Source organism: Tiliqua scincoides, chromosome 11, assembly GCF_035046505.1.
Source record: "Tiliqua scincoides isolate rTilSci1 chromosome 11, rTilSci1.hap2, whole genome shotgun sequence".
Classification (NCBI taxonomy): Eukaryota; Metazoa; Chordata; class Lepidosauria; order Squamata; family Scincidae; genus Tiliqua; species Tiliqua scincoides.
This window is the reverse complement of record NC_089831.1, coordinates 12218491-12231474: the sequence shown is the minus strand read 5'-3', so window position 1 is coordinate 12231474 and position 12984 is coordinate 12218491. Positions and strand designations below refer to the sequence as shown.

The 12984-nt window shown below is 48.8% G+C and overlaps 1 protein-coding gene and 1 pseudogene across 1 annotated transcript in view; one reads left to right on the top strand and one right to left on the bottom strand.

The window, feature by feature from the left end:
• The window catches only part of LOC136662157 (G protein-coupled receptor kinase 5-like), a 79547-nt gene that overhangs the window by 45438 nt on the left and 21125 nt on the right, over positions 1–12984 (top strand). Inside the window, exons 3-5 of the mRNA XM_066639224.1 lie at positions 429–541; positions 9279–9356; positions 12122–12222. Coding sequence (XP_066495321.1) covers positions 429–541; positions 9279–9356; positions 12122–12222 — 292 coding nt within the window. The remainder of the gene's footprint in view (positions 1–428; positions 542–9278; positions 9357–12121; positions 12223–12984) is intronic.
• On the bottom strand, positions 11446–11562 carry LOC136662742 (5S ribosomal RNA; annotated as a pseudogene).

The following is a 12984-nucleotide window of genomic DNA, read 5'->3' as shown; positions in this document are numbered from 1 at the left end:
CAGTAAAGGGTAAAAAATCCCCTTGCCCCGAGTTGTGCTCCAGCCAGCACCTACCTTGTGCTGGAAACAGCCAGCCTGCTTGTTGTAGAGCAAGTTAGGATTACGCCTTAAATTAAAGATTGAGACATGGCTGAAACAACCTTATCCATGTCACAATTCCCAGAATTTCCCTCATCTAGACCACTTAGCCCTGGTTACTGTTCACGGTGTGCAGGTTAGATCCTCATAAAAAAAAATGGCGGTAGCAGCAGTTCCACGACCCACCTGTGGCTGGGTAGCAACCCACTTTCTGGGTCCTGACCCACCCTTTGAAGATCTCTGTGTTAGAGGGTGTTTTTAATTTATACTCCAGTTAACTAGGAAGTGGACATGATGCCACCCACTTCACTGCAAGGGTGACAAATTTTCCCCTCTCTCTTCCTTTGCAGAGCGAGACTACAGCAGCCTGTGTGAGAGGCAACCCATTGGGAGGCTGCTTTTCCGTCAGTTCTGCGAGACCCGACTGGAGCTCCTACGATGCATTCACTTCTTGGATGCTGTGGTAAGGCGAGTGCAGTGCCCTAGGGCAGGTCCGGCTCAGAGGAATGTCTGCTGCCCCACGGAGCTGTCTGCGTAGTGGGGAGCTCCAATTCTGCACAACCTCGGTTGGAAGCCAAGAAGATGCGGTTGAGGTTGGGTGGCCCAGATCCGGAACATTCATTCTGGATCCTCTATGGAGGAAGATGTGGGGAAGCGAGGGCAAAGAGGAATGTGGAACACAAGGGCTCCGCACTTTTTGCTTTGACTTGTTCATTTCTGCCCAACGTTGCATGTACACAACAGGGATCAAATGTGCACACCTGTGAGCTGGGCAGAAATGGGTTTTAATGTACCTTCAGTTTCACTGTTAATTGTCAGGTGGGTTTGGACAATACTGTCCCATGCATGTCCCGGCTGCCCATCCCATCCAAGATTAGCATGGGATGGGAAAAAGGATAACCTTTTCCCTCTCACACAACACTAGATCCAGGGGGCAGCCACTAAAATTGAGTGACGGGAGAATTAGGTCAGACAAAAGAAAATATTTCCTTACCCATTTTGTGGTTCATCTGTGGAACTCCTTGCCACATGACGTGGTGATGATGCCTGACCTAGACATCTTTAAAAGGGAATTGGACAGATTTATGGACGAAAAGTCTGCATGTTACAAGCCATGATGGATATACACAGCCTCCTTTACACATTTTGCTTTTTTGTCCCTCTCATGATTCTCATCGTAGGATTTATCTAGAATCCTGGATTTCTAATTTTCCCCCTCAGGTATCACCCCTTCCCCAGTTGTTGGAAGACTCTATTGCTCCCTTGACGTATTCAGTGGCTAGTTTCCTGGCCTATATATTACAAAAAACGCCGGACTTTAGTTCTATAAAATCTTCTTTAAAATTTTTGTAGTCACCTTTTTCCATCTAACACCTGTTTTACTGAAAGGATAAGGTTGTCCCTTCTGGCTCCTTTTCTTTCTAGATCCTATCTCTTTTTTCTCTATTTAGTTTTCCTGAACTAGTCTAGTGGATAACGGTTGTATTGTTCCACTTTGTTGTCAGTTGTTTGCTGTAATATTTATAATGCCAATAAAGGTTAACTAACTAACTAACTAACTAACTAACTAACTAACTAACTAACTAACTAACTAACTAACTAACTAACTAACTAACTAACTAACTAACTAACTAACTAACTAACTAACTAACTAACTAACTAACTAACTAACTAACTAACTAACTAACTAACTAACTAACTAACTAACTAACTAACTAACTAACTAACTAACTAACTAACTAACTAACTAACTAACTAACTAACTAACTAACTAACTAACTAACTAACTAACTAACTAACTAACTAACTAACTAACTAACTAACTAACTAACTAACTAACTAACTAACTAACTAACTAACTAACTAACTAACTAACTAACTAACTAACTAACTAACTAACTAACTAACTAACTAACTAACTAACTAACTAACTAACTAACTAACTAACTAACTAACTAACTAACTAACTAACTAACTAACTAACTAACTAACTAACTAACTAACTAACTAACTAACTAACTAACTAACTAACTAACTAACTAACTAACTAACTAACTAACTAACTAACTAACTAACTAACTAACTAACTAACTAACTAACTAACTAACTAACTAACTAACTAACTAACTAACTAACTAACTAACTAACTAACTAACTAACTAACTAACTAACTAACTAACTAACTAACTAACTAACTAACTAACTAACTAACTAACTAACTAACTAACTAACTAACTAACTAACTAACTAACTAACTAACTAACTAACTAACTAACACAGCCTCCTGGTTTCAAAAGTAGGCTGTCTCAGAATGCCAGGCGCAAGGGAGTGGCACCAGGATGCAGGTATCTTGTGGTCTTGTGTGCTTCCTGAAGCAGCTGGTGGGCCATTGTGAGATACAAGATGCTAGACTAGATGGACCTTTGGCCTGATCCAGCTGGGCTCTTCTGATGTTCATCCTATCATCACCTGATCTCATTGAGGGATGGGGTGGTATTCTCTAGACCTTGTTGTTGGCAACCTTCAGTCTCGGAAGACTCTGGTATCGCGCTCTGGATGGTGGTTCTGGCACAGCGTCTAGTGTGGCTGAAAAGGCCAATCCGGGAGTGACAATCCCTTCCACACCGGGAGCAAGTGCAGTCTGTCCCTGGTCTGTCTCCCTGGCTGTGGGCCTTCCTTCTTTGCCTCTTTGCCTCAGTCTGTTGGCCAAGTGTCTCTTCAAACTGGGAAAGGCCATGCTGCACAGCCTGCCTCCAAGCGGGCTGCTCAGAGGCCAGGGTTTCCCACCTGTTGAGGTCCACTCCTAAGGCCTTCAGATCCCTCTTGCAGATGTCCTTGTATCGCAGCTGTGATCTACCTGTAGGGTGCTTTCCTTGCACGAGTTCTCCGTAGAGGAGATCCTTTGGGATCCAGCCATCATCCATTCTCACGACATGACTGAGCCAACGCAGGTGTCTCTGTTTCAGCAGTGCATACATGCTAGGGATTCTAGCACATGCCCAAACCCTGGCCCTGGGGCCACTTGCGGCCCTCAAGGCCTCTCTATGCGGCCCTCAGGGAGCCCCTAGTCTCCAATGAGCCTCTGGCCCTCAGGAGATTTGTTGGAGCCCACACTGGCCCAACGTAACTGTTCTCAGTGTGAGGGCAACTGTTTGGCCTCTCGAGTGAGCTGTGGGATGAGGGTTCCCTCCACTGCTTGTCGTTTCACGTCTGTGATGCAGTAGCAGCAGCAAAGGAAAGGCTAGCCTTGCTTTGTGCAAGGCCTTTTATAGGCCTTGAGCTATTGCAAGACCTTCATTCACTCATATAAATTCATCTTTAATATATTCATTTATGTAAATTTATTCAAATTTGACATGTAAATTAATTCAGCCCCCGACACAGTTTCAGAGAGATGATGTGGCTCTCCTGCCAAAAACTTTGAACACCCCTGGTCTAGACTCTAACTATCCCCTAATCCGGGGAGCTGGGTTGGATGGGAGTCTGAGATTAAGCATTTCAGCTCTTGACAAGTTGAAGACCAACTGTCCTAGGGCTGGGCGCTATACAAAACTTTCTCCAGGGTTGCTGTTCTTATCTATTTCTTATTGCACCCTGCCCCTAAGGTGCTTGGAGTGATGTTTCGCAGCCTCATAAGATCCCTGTGTGCTAGGTCAAGCCAAGATAGTGACTTTCCCAAGACCACCCAGCGAGTTTCATAGCTTAGCCAGGATTAGAACCTGAGGTTTGCAACTTGCAAATGTAGTGCTGCAGCCCCTCCCATACACGGATCTTTTAGATTTTCAGACCTCCCCCCCCCCATTGCCTGGGGTGGTGGGATGAGGGGATAGCCCATCATTGGTGGGCAAGAAGTCTTTGTTCAAACCAGAAAGTCTTTCCTGATTCCTTCAGTGATCTCTCTTTCCTGAGCCGTTTTCTCTTCCGTTCTCCCCAAATTTTCGACCCTCGCCTTGCGGGACTGCTCAGGAGGGAAAGGCAACTTTTAAAAAGTACCCACAAGAAGCTGAATTCCTGGAGAACAACCTTTCCGCTGGGGGGAGAGGAGAGTACGTTTCGCAGCCCATTCAAAAGTCAACGGTGCAAAAAATTCCATCCGGATGACGTGGAATAAATTCAGCCTCGGGCCTTCATCTGAAATAATATCCTAGTGTTTTCATAAGTTTCTCCTCTCCCCCACACTTTCTCCCATCCTTCCCATTTCGTTCAAGAGCTTACTGCTTCTGAGTGCATCTTGCATCCAGCAGGGCAAACTGTTGCTCCAGGTTATGTCAGCTCATTTGAGCTTGAAGGAAATGCTTGTGTGTTTGGCAAGCCAAACACAAAAACCCTGCTTGCTCTGAAATCCATTTGCTCCTGCTCTCTGTTGACACACAATGCCAGGAGGCCCTTTTCGAGGCTACGTATTTAAGAAGAGAACACAAGCCTCATCAAATGACCCGTGTTTCCCATTACCAAACTGTTTATGCAACTGAACATTGCTCTCTTCTCCCCCCCCCCCCCACACTCAGAAGCGCTTGTTGAGCCCTGCCTTGTTGGGTTGGTGGCACACGCAGGGAGGAGAGGCCAAGCCCTGCCAGCAATTTTCAGATCAGCAGACCCAAAAGTTAGACCTTACTCCCCCCCCTGTTTTTCTCCTTATTTGCATACGCTCATTGAGGGTGAGTGACAGGCAAGCTGATCTGGTCAGATGGGAAACACATGCTTGGAAAGCGATCCTCTTCAAAACTGCAGCTCTTGGAGACGGCACAAGGCTTGACGATTCCAGCTCCCAGTTTTTCAGCTCTGCTCAAAGCCTGGCTGAACTTGGGTGCCCAGGGCTTGGCTCTCGGGTGGCTGATTCATGCAGGGGGTCTTTCACCTGCCTCTGCCTCTCTCCCATCTGCTCTCTGGATGTGCAAAGCAAGAGGGGAATCGAACACAGAAGCAGTGACGATCCCGGCCACTGTGCTGCCTGGGGCCAGAACAGCAAAAAGTTGCCCCCCCCAAGGTAAATGCCGGGAGGGGACACTAGTCATGTCTGGAGTCCTTCTGTGGACTGGAGAAGCTGCGTGCAGCCTCAGCCCTCAGAAGGCCTCCAGAAGCTCTGCTTCCGGTTTTTTGGCAAAAGCCAATGTTTTAAGGTTCTCTGGAGGCCTTAGAAGGCCTTCTGACGGCCTTAAAACATCACTCCTGGTTTCACCGAGAAACCAGAAGTGACGTTTGAAGGCCCTCTTGAGGTCTTAGAAGGCCTTCTGAGGATTGGCGGCCTCTCCAACCCTCAGAACGCCTCTGGGCAGGGAGGCAGCAGGCACAGCAGGGGTGGCGTGGCGGGGGGGCACCACCTCCCCTCAGCCATGCTACCGAGGAGCACTTGGCTCCATAGACCCTGCTTTCCAGTACACCACTGAAGAGAAGGAACTGTACAGAAGTCACACTCGCCCACTGCTCTCCTTTCCTCCATGTGGCTGCTGCAACTCTGTTTGCCCTTCCTTTCAGAATCCAGGGAGCAGGACAACATCAGAGGGTACCGAGGAAGCTGCTGCCTGCAGTCAGATCATCGGGCCGTCTGGCTTAGAATTGCCTGCACTGCCCGGCAGCAGCTGCCCAGGGTTTCAGAGGGCTCATTCCCATCTCTCTCTGGACCAGGGATCGAAGCAGGGACCTTGCGAAGCGCGTGCTGTGTAGCCACTGCGGTATAGCCCTTTCCCAACCGCTGCCTCCGGGATATGAATTATGGTTCCGAATGCTGGTTGCTTGCCATGCTTGTTCTGCAGCCCTCCAACTAATCCCTGGGGCCTCGTCCTTCAGCAGGATGCCATGCGTCTGTGTGGGAATCACAAATGTACTCGCTCATCTTTTACGGATTTGTGTCTAATACTGTCCCTTCGAATCGCCGTTCCCTTGAATACTTTGTGACTCAGCAAATGCAGGATCTGCAACCGTTCAGCCTCCCCGGCTTCTTTTTGTGTGTGTCTTTTTTTTTTTTTCCAAGCCTCTTTGCCCATCCCGGACTCTCCCCCCACGACATCCCCCTGTGTCTTTTCATGTCCTAGCCGTGGGTGGCCATGCTTAGCGGCTCCATGCAGAGCTCCCAGCAAGCACCCCAGCGCTCGGGGGCCAGATTAGAGCGCTTCCCTCTGTCCTCTGGGGAGATGTGGCACATTCCTTCCCATTTTGTTTCTCATCACTGTCGCTCAGTGGCCTTTTCGGTAAGGAAAACACAGATGTCACTTGAGCCTTGAGAATGGCAATGACCCATAAGCCATCCCGGCTCTGTGGCCTGCGCAGCTTCCTATTTTGGTGCTTCCTGTTTTTAAGAACGGAGAGGTGGTTTTTTTTTTTCTTTTTCTTCAACACCTGCTCCACCCTTGCCCTCTGGTTGGCTCCTTCTTCCACCCTGGTTGTCCTTTATTGGCCTACGCATTGCAAGCCAGCTTCATTACCTGACTTTATTGCGCTCTTCTGCTGAGGTCAGTTCCAGCCAGTGCATGCCAGGTCAATTAACCCTTTGCCTCTTCTGCCTCCCCACCGCTCGGGGGGCCATTTTCTTGTTGCACTGGTCTCCTAGCACCAAGCCTTGTTCCAAAACATTCAGGAGGGGACCTGCGGGTCAGATTTTAATAGCAGCCGTGTTCTCTTCTCAGCGCGAGTCGAAATGCTTGCATCCTGCGGAGAAGAGCCTGGAAGGAGGGAGGTGGACATCAGGGGAGGGGGGGAAGAGAATGGTAATGGGAACCTCCAGCAGGGGTTTGAGATTCCAAACCCAATGCTGGCCCAATGTGCCATGGGAACAGCCAAGTAGGTTGAACAACAAAGTGAGGAATGACCCACCGCATTCAGATTTTGTGTTGTTCCGCCAGGAGTCTCACGATTGTTCTGGAGGCCACCAGCAGGTTTGCAGTGTAGGGCACTGATATTCATTTTATCAAGAGCTGGCACTCTCCTTAAACCCCGATCTGCAACATGGGGCGATGGCTGGCCCAAGAGCTCCTGATGCCAAATGCTGCCCCCCTTTCCCAATGATGTGCCAGCCTCTGCTTCCCCCACACTCCGACTGGTCTGGAAGGAAAGAAGAGACAGAAGGACACCATTGCAGCGCATGCTGGTTGGCCACCACTAGTGTGGAGTGGGAGAGGAAGATATGAAGGAAGAGAAAGAGTAGCAGTCTATTGCCTACCCTCCTCTAATGCGCTGGCCTCTTGAAGGCAGGTCCCATGAAGGGCTGGCCAGCTGAAGCAGTTGTCTCAGGCAACAGATTGGTGGAGAGGTGCCCATCTCTCTCTGCCTACTTGCCTCCACTGACCCCCTGAAAATCGGGGGAGCAGAGTCTCTTCTGCTCCCTGCCTAACCTTTCAAAATTCAAAAAGCAGGGCAAAGGGTTACGTTCAATTTTGAAAGGTTAGGCAGGGAGCAGAAGAGAGTTGGTGAGAGACTGGAGGGGGTCTCCTGAAAATCGGGGGGCCGTTGCCAAATCAACCCCATTGAAACAAAAGTATCTGGTGGAAGGGTAACCTCAACTAGGACCCCACGCCCCAGCTCCTCTACAACTGCGCAGGCTAAGCAGAGAAAAACGTGTGCATTTTTCTCCCCAGTTACATGTACTTAAGTTTTGTTACAGTAGGGAATTGGGACTGAGGCTCAGTGCCAAAGACCGTGGAAAATATGTACTTTAATAGGGGATTTGGAGGGAGGAAGCTTCCAACAGGTGTCTCAGGGGACAGCCTGAAGCAGAAGCAATAGCAAGGGGGAAAGGGTAGCAGCGGTTTGTGGGGACAGGAGACCTTCTGAAGGTTGAGAGTGGTGGAGCAGGAAGAGGAAAGGGCACAGATAGGAGTGTTGTGGGTTTGAGAGCTGAGCAGGGTCAAGGCCATGAGGGACTTTGAAAGTAAGGACCAGGGATGGCATCAGAAATTGGGCACTAGCTGGCTGTCCTGGCCTGGTTGATCCCCAAACCCAAAGTCTTGATGGCATCCCCTGGACTACAAAGGTGTACGCGGAGGGCCATTTGGGGTCCCAGTGCAGGGTTTTTCCCCAGTGTCCCCAGCAAGCGGGAGTTTCTGCTAGATCCAGGAGCAGCCAGGAAAGCCAGTGGAGAGAATTAAGGTGAGGGATGTGGTGTCATCAGTGTTCCAAGTGAAGGGCCTTGGCAGCAGAGCATTGGATGGAGGTGGGAAGGCTAAGACAAACCTGTGGCAAGCCAGCGAGGAGGAGGTTGTTGGTGTGCAAGGAAGAGAAGGTTTGGAGAGGGCAGCTGAGGCAACCGCTTCAGTTGGCCTCCTGAGTAGCTGAGATTGAGTAGTTGAGATGAGTGAGTTGAGATTGAGTAGGGCCAGCTCTACTTAATCTCAGCCTGCCACGCAGGGTGGTTCTGAGGGCAAACAGGGACGGGAGGAGCTCGTTGGAGAGGTGGTGTCAAAATGCAGGAAATCAGACAAAAACATGACTGCCCTCTCCCTTCACACCCCTTTCCCATAAACTGTCACAAGCTGCATGTGAAGCTCTCCCATGGCCTTCAGGCAAGAATGAAAAAGTTGTCAGCTTTGAGTTCTGAGGGAAGCAGAACCATAGCTTCCAAGTTGGTTCAGGGAGCAGGTGTAGAGTGCTGAGTCAGCAGAATCAGCAGGCACCTGGGACTGACACACCTTGGGTGTGACCAAGCCAGCACTGATTGGCTAAGCTGACTACATAAGGTTAGTCTGCTGGAGCTTCTGGTGCAGTAGTAGGGGAGTTGTTGGAGATAACTGAGGAACTGCTGCCAGTGACTGAGGAGGCTGGATACTGTATGTATATGTTATTACTGACTTATGGACTGAACCTTTGACTGTGTATTGCTGGGAACTGATTTGGATTTGTTATACTTGGACTAACTGCTCTTCGTGCTGACTCTTGGACTGTTTACTGACTACTCTGCTCGTGATATCCCTTGCTCAAATACATCTGCTGAAAGTACTCTGCTGTATTTGCTGCTTTTCTTGAAGCCTGCTCACATTGGGACAAAACGGGGGTCCTACACCAATCATACCATAACCAGAAAAACCTTAACAAAAGTGCCCCCAAATGTTGCTTTAAAAAAAGGAGGGGCAGGGGGCACCCACCAAAATGAAGAATGGGGAGCTGGCAGAGACCGAGGAGGGAGCCCCACATCTCCAGGGATGCTCTGCTTGGCCCACAGCTGTTCAGACAGGCTTGCTCAGTCTCTTTTCCTCTTTCTTCTTCCCCAGGCAGAGTATGAGCTTTCCCCGGACGAGAAGCGCAAGGAAATGGGAGAAGAGATAATTCGCAGGTTCTTCAAAAGTGGGGTGAGTTGCTGTCTGTAGGCAGCCTCTCGGTTTCAGGGGTAGCCTCTCTCTGAATGCCAGGGGCAAGGGAGTGGCAGTAGGATTCAGGTCTCTTGTTGTCCTGGGTGCTCCCGGAGGCATCTGGTGGGCCACTGTGGGATCCAGGAAGCTGGACTAGATGGGCCTTTGGCCTGATCCAGCAGGGCTCTTCTTATGTCTGCCCTGCAGGTTGCAAGAGGTGGGAGAGATTGTGGCACAGGCTGGCGGTCAGCAGGCCCGCCACAGCTTATTAGGGGTGCCAAGTGCACAGTGCCCTCTAGAGGCCCCTGTGGGAAGATGCTCAGCTCCATCCTTGCTGCAGTGATGTTTCAGTGTCTGCCTTGTCTCATGGTATTTGTGCACGTGAGGTGAGCTGTGCGGGGGATATATAATCTTAGTAGCTGTTACAGTTGTCCTGTAAGGTAAGCTAGTAGTATTAACCCATATTTCAGGCAGCTTTCTCAGTTAGGCTTGTCTAAGCACAATCTTAGACAGGTCTACTGATTGATTTCAGTGGGACTTTCTCTTAGGTAAGTGTGTATAGGATCGCAGCCCTAGTGAGTTTGTAGCTAAAGCAGGGTTTGGCCCAGTGACTTCCTAGCTCACACTAACCACTAAACACCAGTTTACAAGCATCTGGGTTTTTGTCTTGTTTGAACCGAATCTGCGCTTTGATGTCACCTTTTTTTACTCAGGAGTCAGTCCCACTGATTGCAGCAGTGCTTACTCTCGAGTAATAAGATTGCTCACTTATTCACAGGATAGTGTCATGGTGCTGGTGTTGGACTTAGACCTGGAAGTTTCAGGTCCAAATTGCTGCTCAGCCACAAAGCTTCCTGGGTGACTTTGGGCCAGCCACTGTCCCCCACCTTAACCTACTTCACAGGGTTGTTGTGAGAGCAAAAGAAGGGGCCACATACTCCACCCTGAACCTCTTGGAGGAAGGGCAGTATGAAAATGTGAAGAATAAATATAAAATGAACACGTGCAGTGCGCATTGTCATCCTTCCTGTAGCTTCTGGAGGCTTCCGAGGTTCCTTTCAAACTAGTCATGCAAGTGTATTCAGGAAGGTTGGAGTTGGGAGGGATCTAGGAAGCTATCGAATCCAACCCCCTACTCCAGGGGCATCAAACATAAGATCTGTGGGCCAGATGCGGCCAGTGGAAATTCTTTATGCGACCCACATGATAGTTGGGCTTTCCCAGCACCACCATTAGCTGCTGAGCTGTGCTAAGATGTCACTGCTGAAAGGGCAACCCTCACGAAAACTGGGCTTTCCCATATCTTGAAAATATGATCAAGGTCTGTGTGTTTTCTCTACTGTCGTTGGAAGCTAATGGGTTCCTAAGTGAGTATTTATTTCTGATCCTGCTTATTGACATCACTTCCTGCTTAATGACATCACTTCCAGCCCTCAGCAGGCATCACGAATGCTGTTTGGCCCACTGTATGAAATGAGTTTGACACCCCTGTTCTACTCAGTGAAGGCATCTGCTACGGCTTCCCTGACAAGTGGCCTTCCCTGCAATGTACCCCTTCCTGCTCTCCCTGCTCTCCTGCCCCTTGTTGGTTGCAATGGATGGAATGGAATTCCATGTTGACTTGCATGTGAAGTTTTCAAGAGTCAGAGCATATCCTTCCTTCCATGCTCCTTTTTGTTGCCCCTTGCTGGGGGTGCATCCTCCACATTGTCTCATTAAAAATATTAATTACAGTCATGCTCCATTACAGTTATTAACACTCTGTCATGAACCTGCGTAGTGCTTGTGATCCTTTTCTTTCCGTTCATGCTTGAAAGAAGGATGGCAAGCAGAGGTAAAGATAGTTGGTGGGTTTTGTGCAGTAACTTTTTCCTGGCTCCCCTGCTGAGTTTTGAACGTGTGCATGATTTCATTCTTAGGGAGCTGTCATATTTCATTGTACGGTGCTCAGAGAGCTTTGACTGAGCTAGTAAACAAATCAGCGAGGACTTTTCTAGACAATGGCAGCCTGCCCAGGTGAATCAGTGCACAGTACACTCATGTTTGTGCTTATGGTTGGCAACCTTCAGTCTCGAAAGACTATGGTAGAAGCCTACAGCATCTGGCATTCCCAGGTGGTCTCCCATCCAAGTACTAACCAGACCTGACCCTGCTTAGCTTCCAAGATCAGACGAGATCAGGCACGTGCAGGGTAACAGTTGCTGGGTTGTACCACAAGATTTCTCTCCATTTTAGAATCCAAGGGGGGTGTGTGTGTGTGTGTGTGTGTGTGTGTGTGTAAATAAACTGGTGTAGGCAAATGTCATGTGCTGCCCTCCATCAGTCGGTGATATGCCAGCCTCTGCTGCTCCAGCTCTCTGAACTGGAAATAAGGGAAGAGGAAGACAGAGCAGAAGAGGAACTGTGAGGAGAGGAGAAGAAAGGAGTCTCAGAGCTGGCTTTAGACCAGCCATTTTCAACCACTGTGCTGTGGCACACTGGTGCGCCACGAGTGGTCCACAGGTGTGCCACAGGAATTTGGGGGAAAGTCATTTATTCATAGGGCCAATGGGAGATGTGAGCCCCCACTGGCAGCATGGTATGCCTTGTCAATTGTCAAAAACCTGGTGGTGTGCCTTGACCATTTGAGTGCCTTGTCAGTGTGCCGTGAGATGAGAGAGGTTGAAAATCACTGGTTTAGACTGCTGTGAGACAGATGGGTTTTTCCCTACTGATGATGTTGCCATAGGTGTCACTCACAGCTGCTGTTACCCTCCTTATTTCAGTCCCTGAACTACATGGCAGAGATCAGCCAATCCCTTATGAACCAGTGTACAGAGAACCTGCAGAGAAGCCCCTGCAAAGATCTCTTCAGCAGTTGTGTCCAGTAAGTGTTGGGTCTTCAGGGAGGCGGGAAGGGGTCTCTCACTAAACTTTGACAAGAGAGCCTATCAGTTAATTACAAGCGGGGCAGTGCTGGGGGAACTCCTTTCATTAATGTGTGTGGCCATGTGCGAGAGTGTTTGTGTTCTAAGTGTGTGTGTGCTGCTATTATACGAACATTTCAGTCATATCCTGCTCAGATTACTGATCGGTTGGATATATTCATTTTAACAACGTAACAGTATAGGATAGTCTTCTCCAACCTTGGGGTCGGGGCCCCAATGGGCATCATGAAGCCTCAGTTGTGGGGTTGTGGCAACTTACAGGTACAAAAAAGATTGAAGACCACTGGACTAGAGCACCACTAGGTAAAGACAGAGGCATCTGGTGTACCACCTTCAGGTACCAGGGGATTGTGTCCCAGTCCTACTCAGGTACTTATCTGGTTACAGTGAGCAGTGCTGGAGGAGCATTATGGGGGCGAAGATTGGGCAGTGACAGAGGAAGGGGTGAGATGGTATGGTCCAGGGGGGCAGATCGACGGTGGGTTCCCAGTCTCATACTGGATGGATGGATGGACTGGGATTGTGGCATGAAAAGGCTGAAGACTACTGGTATGATTTAACTTGTTTATAGTTCTTGGTCTGGGCTGCCAACCCTCAACTGTTTTTCTTAATTTATTAATTGTTTTGTTTATTGTGTGCTTTGTTTTTTAAAGGGAAGCTTGTAAGCTGCCTTGGGCATTTCCCTTGGCAAAGGAAAGATG